The sequence below is a fragment of the Staurois parvus genome, unplaced genomic scaffold (assembly GCF_062004578.1).
Source record: "Staurois parvus isolate SC_StPar_1 unplaced genomic scaffold, SC_StPar_1.0 ptg000207l, whole genome shotgun sequence".
Classification (NCBI taxonomy): Eukaryota; Metazoa; Chordata; class Amphibia; order Anura; family Ranidae; genus Staurois; species Staurois parvus.
This window is the reverse complement of record NW_028318003.1, coordinates 5,637,902-5,656,308: the sequence shown is the minus strand read 5'-3', so window position 1 is coordinate 5,656,308 and position 18,407 is coordinate 5,637,902. Positions and strand designations below refer to the sequence as shown.

The 18,407-nt window shown below is 40.3% G+C and overlaps 1 protein-coding gene across 2 annotated transcripts in view; it reads right to left on the bottom strand.

Moving 5' to 3' along the window:
* The window catches only part of THY1 (Thy-1 cell surface antigen), a 34,068-nt gene that overhangs the window by 6,158 nt on the left and 9,503 nt on the right, over positions 1 to 18,407 (bottom strand). For both annotated transcript variants that reach the window (XM_089678565.1, XM_089678564.1), the window contains exon 3: positions 1,554 to 1,901. In XM_089678565.1, coding sequence (XP_089534691.1) covers positions 1,554 to 1,901 — 348 coding nt within the window. The remainder of the gene's footprint in view (positions 1 to 1,553; positions 1,902 to 18,407) is intronic.

Below are 18,407 nucleotides of genomic sequence, written 5' to 3'. Positions count from 1 at the left end.
GCTGCATTAGTTTACACTTTTCAGGCTTAGAACATGTTTAGCAAGAATACAAAATACCTGTTACTCTTGCTAGAAATCCAGTGTCCTTGTAGCTTTATGTAAGACTTATCATTTTTGTGTAAACTAGTTGTCCCATCAATCCACCATGTAATGGATAGTGAACAAAGGCCTGGTAGTTTGAAGTCCCAAAGACCCCACATGAAGAGAGATTTTGCCCATGGGGTTACAGACAACAAGAAAAAACTTTTATAAGTTCTAACCCTTCTCCATAACTCTTTAAAAAAGGTTTGCATGGAATTGGACTTTAAAGTGAATATGTGTCCAGGCTATGGGTGTTATGGTATTTAAATGCTTAAACGTCCATAACAAACAAGCACCAAATGAGTTTAAGACATGCCCTTACAAGCCTTTACTGTCCTCTATAGCTGCAGGCACTGCAGAGCAATTAAAATGACATTAAACAATGGTTTAAAAGAAAATTGATTGCTCTGAGTGATGTTTGCTGCTGTGATCAAAGTCCCAAATCTGTGCACATGTTCATTCTAGTGAATAAAATAAATGAATAATTTAGCCATTAGAATACGTCTATGCATCTATACTTCTAAAGGTCATATTCCAGTAAATGTGCAAAACAAGTATTTTTATGGCAGCTACTGGTAGAATGATCCAGCACAGAAAGGAGCATTTTAATATCTTGTGCAGGGCTGGGACAAGGGGTGGACAGGAGGGGCGGCTGCCCTGGGCATTATGGTATCATGTGAGCTGAGGGGGCACCACAAGAAGATTGGGGGAGGGGATTTGTGTTGGGAGTGGGAATTAGGGGGGGGAGGTCAGATAGGGTAAGAATTTTTCTAGGAGGGGAAATTTGGGGAAGTGTGCTAGGAGTGATGATTTGGGGCGGGTTGTGTTGTGAGGGGAGGATGGAGAAAGAGGGTCTGTGCTAGGAGGGAGGGTTTGGGGAGTGTATGCTAAAAACATTTAAATGGTAGAGCAGAAGGGGATGTGTACTAGGAGGGGAAATGTGGGGGGGGGATTGTGCTAGGGTGGGGGATTGGGGTGAGTAGAATTTGTACAGGGAGGAGGATTTGAAGTGTCCGTGTGGGGGGGAAATTTGTGCTTGGGGGGGAAATTTGAGGGGTTGCGGATCTGTGCCAAGAGGGAGGAATTTGTGGGGGCATATGGAGAGAGGATTTGAGCTAATGGGGGGATGGGAGGACTGGGAGGAAATAAAATTCATGCTTAGACAGTAAGCATGCAGATTCTTGGTCAATTTTTTTTTTTGGGGGGGGGGGGATTGTTGGTGACACATAATGGTCCTACATCTTGATTGAAGGGGGACACTATTTGGGATGTTCGCCCTGGGTTCTAGGTGACCTTGTCCCAGAACTGACCTCGTGTGCATGAATACTAACTTCCAGACTGCAGTAAACCTTTTGCAAAATATTAGACCTTCCAGATTATCAGTCCAGGTGAGAACAATTATTGCATTTTTATACGCGTTTTCATAATTTATGCAATTCTCATTTCACAGTATACAGTCTTCATCATCTCACCTTTTTGGACACCGATATTGGCTGTTTGGTTGACAGTGAGGTCTTTAGGAATGTTTAGAGTACAGTAATATAGACCAACATCAGAGGCATTGAATCGCTCAATGTGCAGCTGTACAAGGCCACGTGTTGTATAAATAGTGGCTCGGTTGTGATACTTGTCAGTGAAGAAGTTAAGGTTTATAGTAGAAAGAATGATCTCAGGCTCTTTATTACGTTTCAGTTTGAATTCATATCGCAAAGGGTTGTCTGTAACGTTCTGATATCGGCAGTCAATCCTTAGTGTCGGACCACGTCCAGTTAAACACGCTGTGAGACGTGTGATTCTCTGCTCATTGGATGCCTGCAGTACTAAACAAGAATTAATATCTGTGAATAAACACACAACTTTCTCCAGTTATCATACAGTACATAGTGAGCTTTGTCACAAAAAGAGCACCTTCCATGCATGCCATAACTATCCATACCTCTTCAATAAGAAAGAGGGACATGTATTGCACAAAGTGTATAGCGAAAGAACACACATCTGCCTCAACACTACAAGACCACAAAGAATTATTATGAAAAAAAATATTGCTTAAAGTGGTTCTAAAGACTGAAGGTTTTTACCTTCATGCATTCTATGCATGAAGGTAAAAAACCTTCAGGGTGAAGCTCCCCACTAATACTTATCTGAATCCAATCCCGATCCAGCTTGTGCATGAGAGCCGAGGCTCTCCCGTGACTCTCTCCTGATTAGCTGAAACACAGCAACGGGAGCCATGGGCTCCCCCCTGCTATCAATCACTGTCAGTGAAGAGAGAGTGGGAGGCAGGACTGAGCCACGCTCTGTGTGTACCATAGATACACAGAGGAGGCTCAGGAGTGAGCACGTCAAGTGCCTCCAGAGCAAGCAGCTTGCTTTGGGGGCACTCAGCAAGGAGAATGGGCCAGAAGTGGCAAGGGGGACCCGAGAAGAGGAGAATTGGGCTGCTCTGTGCAAAATCATTCCATAGAGCGGGTAAGTATAATGTGTTTATTATATTAAAGAAAAAAATAAACAAACAAGGCTTTAAAACCACTTTAAACCAGGAGTCCCCATACTCTTCAGTTCATCAGCTTCTTAATAAAGTTTTAGGTTGTTCATCAACATCCAAATATTTGAATTGGTAAACTTAGTTATTATTCCAAATTTCTAAATATTCTTGTGAGCACTAGCAACTCTTCCTCTTGTAATCAGCAGCTGCAGTTACGGTTGTTACAAGGATGATTTTTTTTTTAAATAAATGCATAGCAAATAAATCTTTGGCACCATTTTCTGTTGCTATGGGTGTTGAGAATGTAAAAGCTCTCCATCATAGTGTGAGGTGGATGTACCAACTGGCTCTACAGTAGAGTCTGAGGTTGGGAAACATAAGAAGTGTGGGAATTGAACAGAACACATGCATATATAGTTCCCGGAATGGCGAATTTGGAAGGTCACAGACAGGTAGAGTGCTGGTAAACTAGACCAGTAACAACACATACACGATAGAGAGAACACAAGGCACATCTTGACCATCCAATACTGGTTAAGACTGTTTCCCAGCTATCCCCCCCCCCCCTCATCTTCAGAACCAGGGACTGTTGTGGAGCGCTAAAGAGATCTCAAAAAAATAACTGACCCCAATCAACCTTCTATCATTATTCAACCTCCTATTGACGCCAAGACATTTACTGACACCTTTTTTTACCTCAATGTATTTATCAACCCCTTGGATTGTTCCATCAACCATTGCATGTCAATACTGACCACTTTAGGAAACCCTGAGCTTTTACCTCTGCTTTTCCTTTATACTGGATTTTCAAAGTAGCAAATACAATAATCTTGAGGTTTAGTGCTGTAAAACGCTTTTGGTAGTCAAATCACACAATTTTTAAATAGAGTTCTATATGGCAGACCAAAAATAAGACAGCTGAGTAATAAAATGAGAGAGGAATTTGATTTCAATAGAGGGACAGACCCTTCAAATAAGGGACAATTGGGAGCCATGAATTGCTATCTACTGTTTTGCAAGTAAAAGATGAATTATGATATATTGTTATTGTTACACTTTAATTATTCAGTCTGCTATTAGTGTCATGTTTTTGCCTCACTGTGTAATTATATGTGAATACCAACATCTTACACTAACCTACACAATATAGGAGCATATGTGTGGAGGGCCATGAGCATCACTAAGGTGCGAAAATGGGTATATGCCTTTATTAATGTAAATATTTGAAATTAAATTAGATAAAAAGAGCATGCAGCACAAGGTTGCTTTTACTTCCACCATGTTCCAGAAACACCTAGCAAGTATCCTCGCTGAGATTGCTTTTAGTTTGCTAGTGAGGTTTCAAATTCTGACTTTAGGCCAAAGACTTTCAGGTGACACAAAAATGAACATATTAAAAAAAGATAATTGCTAAGGTTCATTTTAAGCCTAATAGCTAATGCTAATTTTTGTCTCTGTCTAGAACTGAGAATTCTCTGGGAGGGTAAGATGATGTGAATAATCTGTGCATTGTGGTACGCTGAATTAAAATGATGCAGTCATTCCAAAAAATAAAAAAATGAATGAGCAGCCTTAGTGCAATGCATGTTAATGTGCACAACACTACATAATAATGTTCATTCGGTTACCTACTGCACTGCATTGGAACAATACAATGGATCCTTACATTCCCACAATATTACCTGCTTGTTGCCTCTTTATTTCCAGAAAAAACATGCATACAGCCACTCAATGCACATCCCTCCTCCTCTTGGTGATACTGGTGCCCTCTTCCATATTAGCACTGTTTCTTTTTTGCATAAACAAATGTAAGTACATTTACCCCATAACAGCCACTTTTCATCTTACTAATTAAATGCCATACATTGAAGGACCAATTTATTATTTTGACCTAAAATTTGACTTTTTATCCCATTTAAGTTCATCTTGAGATATTTTTCCTCCAGCATCCTCTAGGTATTTGACCTCTATAATTTTTATTTTCAGTTTACTATGGATTTACATTTTGCATATATGAACCATTATAGATTCTGGCCAGGACACTATCTACATGTGCTTGTGTTGGTTTCATCTCACACCCCAAAGACATAGGGCTCTGAAACATGTGCATGTACAATATGCATGTATGTGTGATAGGGACCTTCGCATGTAAAGCAATGCAAGAATTGTTTGTGCAACATAAAATGCCAGTATTTAATAAATGTAAATGCCCAGGAATTACAAAGTTACACAATCAGTGGAAGCCCAATAGCTGAAGAAGAATGACATTTGATGCAGACTAAAGGGTAAAGGAGAGGGCAGTGACAGCAAGGAAGAGTGCTGAGTTGTCAGTGGTGGAGCAGAACAAACTGAGAGGAAAATCTTCCATAATGTCAAAATATTATCAGGGGTGTGGAAATGTTTGAAAAAATTACTTGTCCAGGGACTAAATTGGTTTCCCAATCTACTTGTCCTTCATGACAATCTACTTGTCCTGATAAAAATAAATATTTAAATCGGAGGTGCTTTACAGAATGTCTGGGGCTTTTAAAAACTAAATGGGCTTTACTTAAACATTTAATATTTTTAACATTGTGCTGTTTATCTCCTCCTCCCCTCCCTGCCTGTCTCCAGCAGGAGAGAGACCTTGCAGTGTAATGAGCACTGATTGGCTGCTCGTCAGGAAAAGGGAGCGTTGGACTTATCCTTTATCCCTTTCGCTGTCAGAGCCATTTTTGGCACACATTTAAAAAATCATTTAAGGCCTGAAGATTACACAAAACTCCAAAACATAATATATTTTCTGAAAGCAAAGACCCTAGAGAATACAATAGCAGTAGTTCCAATTTTTTCTATCACAAGATATTATCACATAGGTCTAGAAAACACAAAATCTCAGTAAAAAATACACTTAACTTAATTTTAGGGCACAAAAAGCAATAAACTATCCAATTTTTTTGTAAAATATAAAAGACGAGGTTGCATCAAGTAAATATATATCCAACATGTCAAACCTTAAATTTGCATGTGCTCGTGAAATGGCAACAAATTTTAGTACCCTATATTTTCTATAGGTGACCCTTTTAAAGCCTCTTATAGGTCATCTGTTTAGCGTTATGGAGGAGGTCTGGTGCTAGAATTATTGTTCTCATTCTGGTGTGCATGGTGATATGTAACATGTGTATCGCAATCATTGTTTTCATGTGTGGGTGTCCCAGCATGTGCTTTTACATTTGTGCGTGCGTACATATGTGGGGGTGGGGGGCCTTGGGGAAATCTGTGTGGGGGGGTTATATGCTTGGGTGTAACTTACATTTTTTAAAAATAAAAAAGACATTTTTTACTTAACTGTTTTTGTTTTTTTATCACATAGGGGACAGAAATGTCCCTTATGGGATGATTTTTTGGTGACAGGTTCTCTTTTTTGAGACATCCAGGGTCTAAAAGACCCTGCATGTCTCCCCTGTGCTCCTCCGAATGTAATGCAGTGCACATCGCACTGCATTACGTTCTTTCCCGGCCTCGATGGCTGGGCATCTGTCAACAGGGACCCAGAAGTGATGTCACGCGTGTCCGCTCTCCTCCCTCCTCCATACCTGAATCACGACATACCGCCGGCACCCAGTGACCGGTCCGGGGCTCGCAGATGGGCAAGCGGAGCCCAGGACATATAGTGGGCAGGGGGACGTCGGCTGGCACTGTGGGCTGTGTGGAAACAATCGGGCGGCAGCGCTGCCGCCTGAATGCTTCCACCTGACCGGTGCCCGGAACTACATGTCCCGGGCATCAGGCGATATGAACTGCGCATCCCTGATTATGAACCAGGGATGTAAGAGGCTGTTAGAGCCTCCTAAATGGAGGTCCCATCATATTGTTTCTTCATAATGGGCTTGTCTTTTCAGGCAGATGGAGTCAAGGTAGGAGAGTTCGGACCGTGGAATGAGCAGAGAGATGTTCCCAATAACATGCTAATAAAAAGGGACTGCGTCATGCTCCGTGAGTAACCTTTCTCATAAAAATGTCCTCTAAAAATGACTAACTGGAAGTTAGAGTCACCTGGGGAATATAGAAAATCTTCTATTCTTTGCATACGCTGTACTCGAGTTTACGATAGCACTGCTGAAAAACCCAAGAATAGTGCCTCAAAGCCATTTAGGACAATGACAGGCTGTAATAGCCAGATTAAATACAGCTACAAATATGCTAAGTAGGTTCAACCTGCCCATTTGCAAGAGCCCTATTACTGGAAGGACTGTAATGTTTAATTTCTTCTGGAATACAGTTTATATTTATTTTAAACAAACCCAACTGGACAGTCTTCTGATTGAGGCTGGGGAATGAAGAATAAGAATGACCCTTAACATCGAAGTGGGCTCTGTTCTTGCAGCGAGGACTGGCATGCCTGATGCCTAAGAAAATGGTAAAGTTAGTGCTAAAATATACATTTAGGGGCTTTGCCTGGGTTATTTGGGGCCAAGGGGTGTGTGTATTATTTGTAGACAGAACCAGACGAAGCCAGTCTATGGAATACAAAGGCTTGTCCTGAGGGAAGGCGCTCCCTTCAATGACCATGCCTGGGTTGAATGTGTGTTGCATGAGTCACAAGAGAAGGCCTTTGCAATTAAAAGAAAGTAAGTCTTAGCCGATGAAGTCACGAGATCACGTGACGCAACGCGTCGACGACCTTCGCGTGTGACGCACTGCCAGCGTGGTGCCATTTTCGAATTCTATCAGCGCTTTCTCTTCATGCACTATACCTTGCACATTGGATTGTATCCTGAGTACAGCTGTATACCTTGATCATTGGATTCTACCTTGATATACTCAAGCTACATTTATGTGAGTGCACTTCTGGTTCTTTATTATATGCCATTAAACAGTATTACACTATGGGATTGAGTTCTCTCTCTGTTCTATGGGCATATGATCTATGGTACCTATATGAGTGCTAAGCTGCCTGGTGACTGGTCCGGTGGAGTGATGATGACCTATTACCTATGACATCGTCTGGTTATTAAAGGGGTACCTTGAGGATCCAGAGGAGAGGTTTATTTGCTTTGTGGCCCTGCAGGGTCATGATGTGGAGGTGAGAGGCCATTGCAGCCATACCTTTGGGTTCACAAGGAGGGTGCTTGGATATCCACATTGTGCATGTATAAGAAGATCACCACACCATTTATGGACTTCTTTTACACTATATATGTTTAATATGTGTTTCACATGGTGCTTGTTTCTGATCTCATAGCAGGGACTCACATTTGTTTTTTCAGCGTGTCCCTTATAGGACGCCTGGAGATCACGATTTATTATAATCCCTATGTGGATTGGGGGCACGTGTGTTGTGTGATTATCAGTTGATCTTATTTAGATCTATATACCTATTTCATATATTGTTCTTATTAAGTCTTAGCTAGTAACTACTAAGGCACTAGAAAACTCTTACAATGGAACTAGAGTGTATTACAATAAAGCTGTAGGCTTTTATTGCAGAAGAGTACCTGTTTCTCCACAAAGCTGTACATTAAACCTGAACTAAACTGTATATAAGCACCACAAACTGAAAATACTGTTTATTTAATTTTTAATATTCAACACAAACTCATCCATCCTATCATGTCTCCATGCTTTATTTTGTTGAGAAATCACTTTTATAAACACCCTAGCATTTCTAGCCATGTCCATCTTGATTAAGGCCAGAGGATTTATGTAGCATTTCCTAGAATCCAACAGGAGGGTGTGCTTAGCTGAAAAAGTCCCTCTTCCCCTCCCCAGGATGAAAAAAAAAATGTCCATAAAGACTCTTGGGGTGTATTACAGAATCTTGGCCTAGGCCAAAAGCCAGGAAGCAACTGAAGAAATGAAAAAAAAATGTTAAAACAAGAAAATATAATTTACTTTTTTTCTATTTACAAATGTTAGCGGCATTAGGATTAAAAATAGTTAATGTTGGTTGAGAGAGTTTAGTTCTGCTGTAAGTTCCTGAAGTCTCTTCCGATATGTTTTATCCCTTGGGCCTATCACTGTGTTTGTTGTCTGGCTCTGCACTCTCTCAATCTTATTAAACTTTTTTTGTAAGTGAGGTCTCCAGTACTGGACATAGTTTACTATTTGAGTTCTAACTAAAGCCCTATATAGGGGAAATATCTATTAATAATTTGAACAATATGAACAGTACTTTAGACTCCTTTTCACATGTGTATATTAATTTATCTGTAGCCTGTTAAAAGAGGTTTGAATTGCAATTAAGACCCCATTCACACTTGCAAATGAGGCCATGTAGGATTACATGAGAGAACCCCAGAGGGGGTTTCTAGCTATTAGCTGTGGGTGGAAGTCTCATTGAAAGTAATGGGAAGATGACAGCTCCCTCAGCTAATCGTGGCAGCTCGCACTGAATTACTCATGGAGCGATTACCTGCCAGCCCTGGATGCAAACTGCAAAAGCAATTGCAAGCAAATCAGTGAGGAGGAGGCTAGGCCGACAGGGCCTATCCACTGCTAAGCAACCCGAAGCAGTGTCTCTGCTGGCCAATACGAATGGAGGGGGTGTTGCTGCCAGAGCAATGGTCTGGCTGAGGTGCAACTGCAGGGAGAATTAGAGGCAGAGTAGAAGCATCTCTCATTCTCCATACCAGTGCACAGTATATAAGTAGATTGATTATGCTGCAATGTAAGGGAAAAAGAGAGATTTGGCAGCTATTAATCAAGAAATAAAAATTAGAGTGTAATATTTCACAGACAATAGCCAGAGGTATTAGACAGTAGATATATAAGAAAAGTAGCTGGCAACTCATATCCTCATCATAATGACTTTATTGGCACACAGTGGAAAATATGTAATCCATGAAACTGACGTGTTTTTTCAATGCCTACATCAAAAAACTAAAACAGACTTATATAACATAACAGCCCACAATGAATGGGATCCATACATACTTAATTAAAACCAACATTTAGTCTAAATGATTACAAGTGAATGTGAATAAATGAGACCCCAGAGAAAGGAAAAAAGAAAAGCTTTGTCCTATACATATAGCTGCATTCATCCTAGTGTGAGAGCAGCACTACAAGTGCCCCATGGCAACACTGCCCCCACCAGGGATGCATGCAATTTAGATATGGAAGTAATACAATCATCATTCATTTATTATTTAAAAAAAGATTAACATCCATTGGACAGTGGATGCACAATATGTAAGCAGCATGATTAGGCCACAATGTAAGAGGAAGAGACAAGGCTGGTTTTATCATAAAATGAAACTTATAGTGTATTATTGCAAAGACAACAGCCAAAAATATTGCACATTTGATTCAGAATTTGTAAGAAACTTTATTGGGTTAGAGGGAGAGATGATGCTGGCTTTATCAAGAAATAAAAATTAGAATGTATTATTTCACAGACAATAGAAAGAATATTGTACAGTTCATCCACAGTATGTAGGCGGCGGCTTTATTATACTGTGATATAAGAATGAGAGGTGATGCGGGTTTTATCATGAAGTAAAAAAGTATTATTTTAGAGGCAATACCTACAAATAGTGTACAGCCACAGGAGAGTATATAAGCTGCTTTATTAGGTCGTGGTATAAAGTCAGAGACAAGGAAGATTTTATCTTAAAATAACCATTAGAGTGTATTATTTAGGAAAGATGATAAGCACAAATATTTTGAGTGCTAGAGCACTGGAATAGGCTGCAGACTGGGAGACATAGAGCATATTTTTCCCACAAAAAACATTTGACATGATGCATGTGGAACCTTCACAGTACCAGAGCACTGGAATGGGGCAGGACAGGCTACAAGAGCTGGAAAAAGTGTCAGGCCAGTAAAGGTAACTAGAGAAGGTGATGGTGGCAGTCCATCAGAAAGGGCCAGCCTTAGGCAACCACAGACACCTCTGCTCCTTCTAACCATTTACATACAGATTTTTCCAAGCCCTTAAACTTTACCTTACACATTAGCTGTGTGTGGGGAACTGTGTCAAACTCTTTTGCAAAATCCAAGTATACCACGTCCACCGTTTACCTCCTTATAAAAAGAAACCATATTTGTTTAACAACTTCTGTCTTTCATGAATCCATGCTGTCTGTTGCTTAGAATATTTTTTTCCAGCAAGAACTCATCTATGTGGTCTTTTATTAACCACTTCCTGTCCGGACACTTTTACCCCCTTCCTGTCCAGGGCAATTTTCAGCTTTCAGCGCTATCACACTTTGAATGACAATTGTGCGGTCATGCAATACTGTACCCATATGAATTTTTTACCATTTTTTTGAGACAGATAAAGCTTTATTTTGGTTGTATTTATTCACCGCTGGGATTTTTATTTTTTTTACTATGTAAATGAAAATTCCAAAAATTTTGAAAAAAAGTGTTTTTTTTAAATAAAATTTTGCAAATAAATAATATTTCATCATAAATCTTGGCCAAAATTTATTCTGTTATTTTTTTAGTAAAAAAAAAAATCCAAATTAGTTTATAACCAAAAATTATAATTTTTAAACATTTTTTTTTACATTTTTATTTTATTTTTTTTATATTATTATTTTTTATTTTTATTTTTTTTTTACATACTGTCACCCTAGCAGTACAGTGTCACCATGGTGACACTGTACTACTTGTGGGGGGTGATGAAGATTTTTTATTTTTTTTTACACTGATTGCTTTTACACCCATATAGGATGTAAAAGCAATCATTTCTCTTTCTCTCTGTCTGCATTCTTGCAGTCATTGAGAAGTACTGAGTGAGCTGTGATTGGTCACAGCTTGTCACATGGTACAAGGCTGTTGTGAATAGCCTTGTACCATGTGACCTCTGTGATCATTCACAGATTTCACACGTAGTAAGCAATGATGTCACAAGTGACATCTTGCTTACTACTTTGCATGTGATCACTGATTCGCCAATCAGTGATCACATGATCGAGACCTCGTACAGAGGTCCCATCCGACGATCGGTGTTTCACTGTGTCCGGAGGACACAGCGGGCACCGGATCGCGGTGGTGCGCGCTCCCAGGGAGCGCGCACAGCTAGAAAAGGCGGGTGCCGTTTAGGAACGGCAACCCGCCCCTGGACTGCCACCGCCCTGCCGTTTATAAACAGCAGGCGGACGGCAAGAGGTTAAACTCTCCAGTATCTTTCCGACTATAGAAGGTAAACTAACAAGTCTATAATTACTTGGTAAAGATTTTACCCCTTTTTAAATATTGGCACCACATTGGCCTTACGCCAATCCAGTGGTACTATGCCAGTCATTACAGAGTCCCTAAAAATGAGAAACAATGGCTTTGAAATGACAGAGCTCAATTCTTTAAGGACCCGTGGGTGTATGCCATCCGGTCCAGGTGCTTTATTTACCTTTATACTGTTTAAATATTTTTGGACCATCCATTTTATTCAATTACCCATTCTACACCCACTCAACCCCTTACCCCCCCCTTTTTTTTTTCTTTTTTCTTCCCCCATATCCCCCCCCGACTATTTCATCCTACATTTCTTTTTCTTACTATTCTTCTTTCTGACTTCTTTCTTCACACCTGTTATACGCCCTTATTATTTATTCCTCGCCAACCAAATAGAGCATTTACCTTCACACAGATCTGACTAAATTCAAGTATCTCACACACTCATGTTATAAACATGCAAACCATAACATTCACAGCATCCAACGCTTTCCCTACCCCAATCTCTACACCCTCTCACCATTAAAACTTGCTATTATGTAGAACGGGACACAATACATCTACAGTTGCAAGAAAAAGTATGTGAGCCCCTTGGGATTACGTGGAGTTTTGCATGAATTGGGCATAAAATGTGCTCTGAACGTCATCTAAGTCACAACAATAGAAGAACACAGTCTGCTGAACATAATACTACACAAACATTAGATGTTGCCATGGTTTAATTGCACATAACATGTAAACATTCACAGTGCAGGGAGGAAAAAGTATGCGAGGCCCTAGCTTAATGACTTCTCCCAGAGCTAATTGGAGCCAGGAGTGAGCCAACCTTGACTCCAATCAGTGTGATGATATTGGATGTGTTGCTGACAGCTGTCCTGCCCTTAAAAAACACACACCTGTTTTGGGTTTACTGGTTTCAAGAAGCACTATCTGATGTGAACCATGCCTCACAGAAAAGAGCTCTCAGAAGACCTACGATCAAGAATTGTTGACTTGCATGAAGCTGGAAAGGGTTACAAAAGTATCTCCAAAAGCCTTGATGTTCATGTGTCCACGGTAAGACAGATTGTGTACAAATGGAGAAAGTTTAGCACTGTTGCTACTCTCCCTAGGCGAGGTCGTCCTGTAAAAATGACTACAAGAGCACAGCGCAGAATGCTGCATGAGGTAAAGAAGAATCCCAGAGTGTCAGCTAAAAACCTACAGAAATCTCTGGCACATGCTAACATTTTTGTTGACACATCTACAATAAGGAAAACATTAAACAAGAATGGAGTACATGGGAGCACACCACGGAGGAAGCCATTGCTGTCCAAAAAGAATATTGCAGCACGTTTGAAGTTTGCAAAAGAGCACCTGGATGTTCCACAGCACTACTGGTAAAATATACTGTGGACAGATGAAACCAAGATTGAGTTGTTTGGGAAGAACACACAACATTATGTGTGGAGAAAAAAAGGCACAGCACACCAACATCAAAACCCCATCCCCACTGTAAAACATGGCGGAGGGAGCATCATGGTTTGGGGCTGCTTTACTGCCTCAGGGCCTGGACGGATTGTTGTCATTGATGGGAAAATGAATTCCAGAGTTTATCAAGATATTTTGCAGGAAAACGTACGACCATCTGTCCACCAACTGAAGCTCCGTAGAGGATGGGTGATGCAACAGGACAATGACCCAAAGCATACAAGTAATTCAACAAAACAATGGCTGCAACAGCACAGAATACGCCTTCTGGAGTGGCCCAGTCAGAGTCCTGACCTCAACCCGATTGAAATGCTGTGGCATGACCTTAAGAGAGCGATTCACACCAGACATCCCAAGAATATTGCTACACTGAAACAGTTTTGTGAAGAGGAGTGGTCCAAAATGACTCCAGATCGTTGTGCAGGTCTGATCTGCAACTACAGGAAACGTTTGGTTGAGGTTATTGCTGCCAAAGGAGGGTCAACCAGTTATTAAGTCCAAAGGTTCACATACTTTTTCCTCCCTGCACTGTGAATGTTTACATGTTATGTGCAATTAAACCATGGCAACATCTAATGTTTGTGTAGTATTATGTTCAGCAGACTGTGTTCTTCTATTGTTGTGACTTAGATGACGTTCAGAGCACATTTTAGGCCCAATTCATGCAAAACTCCACGTAATCCCAAGGGGTTCACATACTTTTTCTTGCAACTGTATATCGACTTATCTACTTTCCTCTTTGTAGCCACTGGTTTGCAATGTATGCTTGATATGATGTTGTACCCCATTTCGACCTGTATCACAGTTTAAAAATATGGCCCGTCTGCGAAACGGGAGGCAACATGTCATGTCTATGTTCAGACTGTGATCCATAACTGTATATGCTTTGAATGCCTTCTTTTTTCTTCTTATAATAAAGTATTTTTGGAAAATAAATATTTTTGGATCATATCAATTGTGAGCCAATGTGGATCATCTGGAGTTGTGTCAATACCATGCCCATTATGGACAAGAGCTCCCCATGCTCCTTTGTATATACAGAGCTGAAGAAGGTATTTAATAAATTTGCCTTTCTTTGTCCCCAGTCACCCATTGTAGAATATTTTGTAAAGGGCCTACATGCGCAGACCAGACCTTTTTACTATTAATATATTTGAAGAATTTTTTGGGGTTGGTCCTGCTATCTTTTGCAATCTGTCATTCGTTTTCAATTTGTTCGGCCTTTATTTCCTTTTTTCATATTCTGTTATATTCTTTGTAATATTTAAACGATGATAGTGTTCATTCATTTTTACATTTAATAAAAGCTCTTTTCTTATTATCTATAGCTTTTTTAACTTTGGCCGTAAGCCACATAGGTTTGATTTTTAGCCTTTAAAACTTGTTGCTCATGGGAATATATTTTGCAGTGTGTTCACATACAGTCTTTTTGAAGAACTCCCATTTCTGTGTTGTGTTCATCGATGCCAATATTCCCTCCCAGTCTAAGACTTGGAAAGCAGCTCTCAGCCTTGGAAAATTAGCTCTCTTAAAATTGAGGGTTTTTTTTTCCCCGTATGTGCTCGCTGTTTACAACTAACAATAAATGAAATCATGTTATGGTCACTGCTACCCAGATGTTATTTTATATGGACATTTGTAATAAGCACGGCATGGTTTGAGATTACCAGGCCCAGCAGAGCATCATTCTTAGTAGGGGCTTCTATGAACTGCACCATAAAATTGTCCTGTTTAAAAAATTTTGCCCTTTAACTGTTCCTTCAGTACCATTACTCCAGTCAATTTCCCTGTAGTTAAAATCCCCCATTATTATCATTTTCCCAGCTCTTGCAGCCCTTTCGATCTGTGCAAGGAGCTGAGTTTCCACCTCCTCATTAACACTGGGAGGCCTATAACAAACTCCAATAATTACCTTCTGGCATGGGTGAACAAACACTTTATTTAGTTGACACCTTGTTCACACATATTTTTTATTTTCATACAAATGGTACCAATTCCAATGGTTGTTTGTAACATGGGAACCTTCTTATCTACCATAGCCTTCCCACCATCTTTCCCCATTCCACCCACCAATAAGTACTGACTCGTATCTGATCTGTCTACCCCATTATAATCTAATTCACCCTCCCACCTCGATCCTAGTTTAAATACTCCTCCAGCCTTCCCATAAACCTCTCCCCTGGCACAGCAGACCCCCTTCCACTTAGGTGCAAACCATCTCTAGCATATAGGTTGCACCTCAATGAAAAGTCAGCCCAGTGCTCTAGAAACCCAAATCCTTTCCTCTTACACCAGGTCTTCAGACATGCATTGAGTTCTCTATTCTACCCCTGTTTTTCCTGAGAGGCGCATGGCACAGGTAATATTTCAGAGACTATCACCTTGGAGGTCCTTCCCTTCAACTTGCAGCCTAGTTCTTTAAATTGATTCTTAAGGAGCCTCCACCTTCCTTGTATTCTGTCATTGGTTCCAACATGAACCAAGACAGCTGGGTCATGCCCAGCCCCTCCCAGTAATTTATCAACCACCACATGCCGAACTCTGGCACTAGGGAGACAGCAAACCATTTGGTTGAGGTGATCCTGGTGACAAATTATTCTATCAGTCCTTTTGATTATAGAATCCTCTACTACCACCAGTTGTCTAGGCCTTCCTGCACTACCCTCACCACCCCTCCCAGATGGTTTGCCCTCCCAGTTGTTAGGGATAGCAGTGACATCCAGGGCTGCCACCCCCACATCTTCACCCAACTTGGCAAATCTGTTTGGGTGCACAAACCCAGGGCCGGTGTTTCTTTTCTGTGAGTCCCTACCACTCCCTCTTGTTACAGTAACCTTCCTACCTGATAATCCTGATTATCCCCTCCACATCAATCCCATTAGCTACCTGCTCAGAGAGCAGAAGACCCCTTTCAAGGTTATCGGTTCTGCCCAGTGTTGCAACTTGCTCCTCCAGATCTCTAACGCGAGTTTCCAGATGGGCAACCCGCACACATCTGTATCCATTCTAGAGCTGTTGCTCCATTGCTGCATACATGCGACACACTGTGCACTGAATAAAACCTTCCACCCTGCTAGCACACATTATCCCAGTTACAACATTATCAGGAAATACCAGGTGTCACTTACAGGTTAGTAGACTCCTGTTATAATCTCCTGTCTCCAACTCCGGTTTTTTAACTCCACTTATCAAATGTGCACTTAGTCAAAGATCCAGCAAGCAAAATACAGGCAAGCTCAAAAATGAGCAAGATCAGAGTGAGCTCTACAGCAAGTTGTATAGGACCTGTATCACCTGTGACCAATTAACCCCTCCCCTTAATTAGCAGACTGAAGGAAGACAAGGAAAGGAAGAAAAAAATGCTATTTAAAAGTGACAGAAAAAGTGATTTAAAAAAGTAAAAGCTTTTAGAAGAAAATAAACTACAAGCACCAGCAATCACCAGCAGTCAAAAGTAAAGCTTTTACAAATTTCACACTCTTTTTAGCTATCAGCCAGCAAAAAATGCCAAACCATATATATATATATATATATATATATATATATATACAGTGGGGATCGAAAGTTTGGGCACCCCAGCTACAAATTTGTATTAATGTGCATAAAGAAGCCAAGGAAAGATGGAAAAATCTCCAAAAGGCATCAAATTACAGATTAGACATTCTTATAATATGTCAACAAAAGTTAGATTTTATTTCCATCATTTACACTTTCAAAATAACAGAAAACAAAAAAATAGCGTCTCCAAAAGTTTGGGCACCCTGCAGAATTTATAGCATGCACTGCCCCCTTTGCAAAGCTGAGACCTGCCAGTGTCATGGATTGTTCTCAATCATCATCTGGGAAGACCAGGTGATGTCAATCTCAAAGGTTTTAAATGCCCAGACTCATCTGACGTTGCCCCAACAATCAGCACCATGGGTTCTTCTAAGCAGTTGTCTAGAAAACTGAAACTGAAAATAGTTAACGCTCACAAAGCTGGAGAAGGCTATAAGAAGATAGCAAAGCGTTTTCAGATGTCAATATCCTCTGTTCGGAATGTAATTAAGAAATGGCAGTCATCAGGAACAGTGGAAGTTAAAGCAAGATCTGGAAGACCAAGAAAAATATCAAACAGAACAGCTCGCAGGATTGTGAGAAAAACAATTCAAAACCCATGTTTGACTGCACAATCCCTCCAGAAAGATCTGGCAGACACTGGAGTTGTGGTACACTATTCCACTATAAAGAGATACTTGTACAAATATGGTCTTCATGGAAGAGTCATCAGAAGAAAACCTCTTCTACGTCCTCACCACAAAAATCATTGTTTGAACTTTGCAAATGAACATATAGACAAGCCTGATACATTTTGGAAACAAGATGAGGTTAAAATTGAACTTTTTGGCCGGAATGAGCAAAGGTACATTTGGAGAAGAAGGGGCACAGAATTTAATGAAAAGAACCTCTGTCCAACTGTTAAGCATGGGGTTGGATCAATCATGCTTTGGGGTTGTGTTGCAGCCAGTGGCACAGGGAACATCTCACGAGTAGAAGGAAAAATGGATTCAATAAAATTTCAGCAAATTTTGGATGGTAACTTGATGCCATCTGTGAAAAAGCTGAAGTTAAAGAGAGGATGGCTTCTACAAATGGATAATGATCCTAAACACACCTCGAAATCCACAGGGGATTACATCAAGAGGCGTAAACTGAAGGTTTCGCCATGGCCTTCACAATCTCCTGACCTCAACATAATTGAAAATCTATGGAAAGACCTTAAAAGAGCAGTGCGTGACAGACAGCCCAGAAATCTCAAAGAACTGGAAGACTTTTGTAAGGAAGAATGGGCAAAGATACCTCAAACAAGAATTGAAAGACTCTTGGCTGGCTACAAAAAGCGTTTTCAAGCTGTGATACTTGCCAAAGGGGGCAGTGCAAGATATTAACTCTGCAGGGTGCCCAAACTTTTGCAGATGCCATTTTTTTGTTTTCTGTTATTTTGAAAGTGTAAATGATGGAAATAAAATCTAACTTTTGTTGACATATTATAAGAATGTCTAATCTGTAATTTGATGCCTTTTGGAGATTTTTCCATCTTTCCTTGGCTTCTTTATGCACATTAATACAAATTTTTAGCTGGGGTGCCCAAACTTTCGATCGCCACTGTATATATATACACAATATATATACTGGTTGCATGAGGCGATACTGGACCCTACAGAGGTTG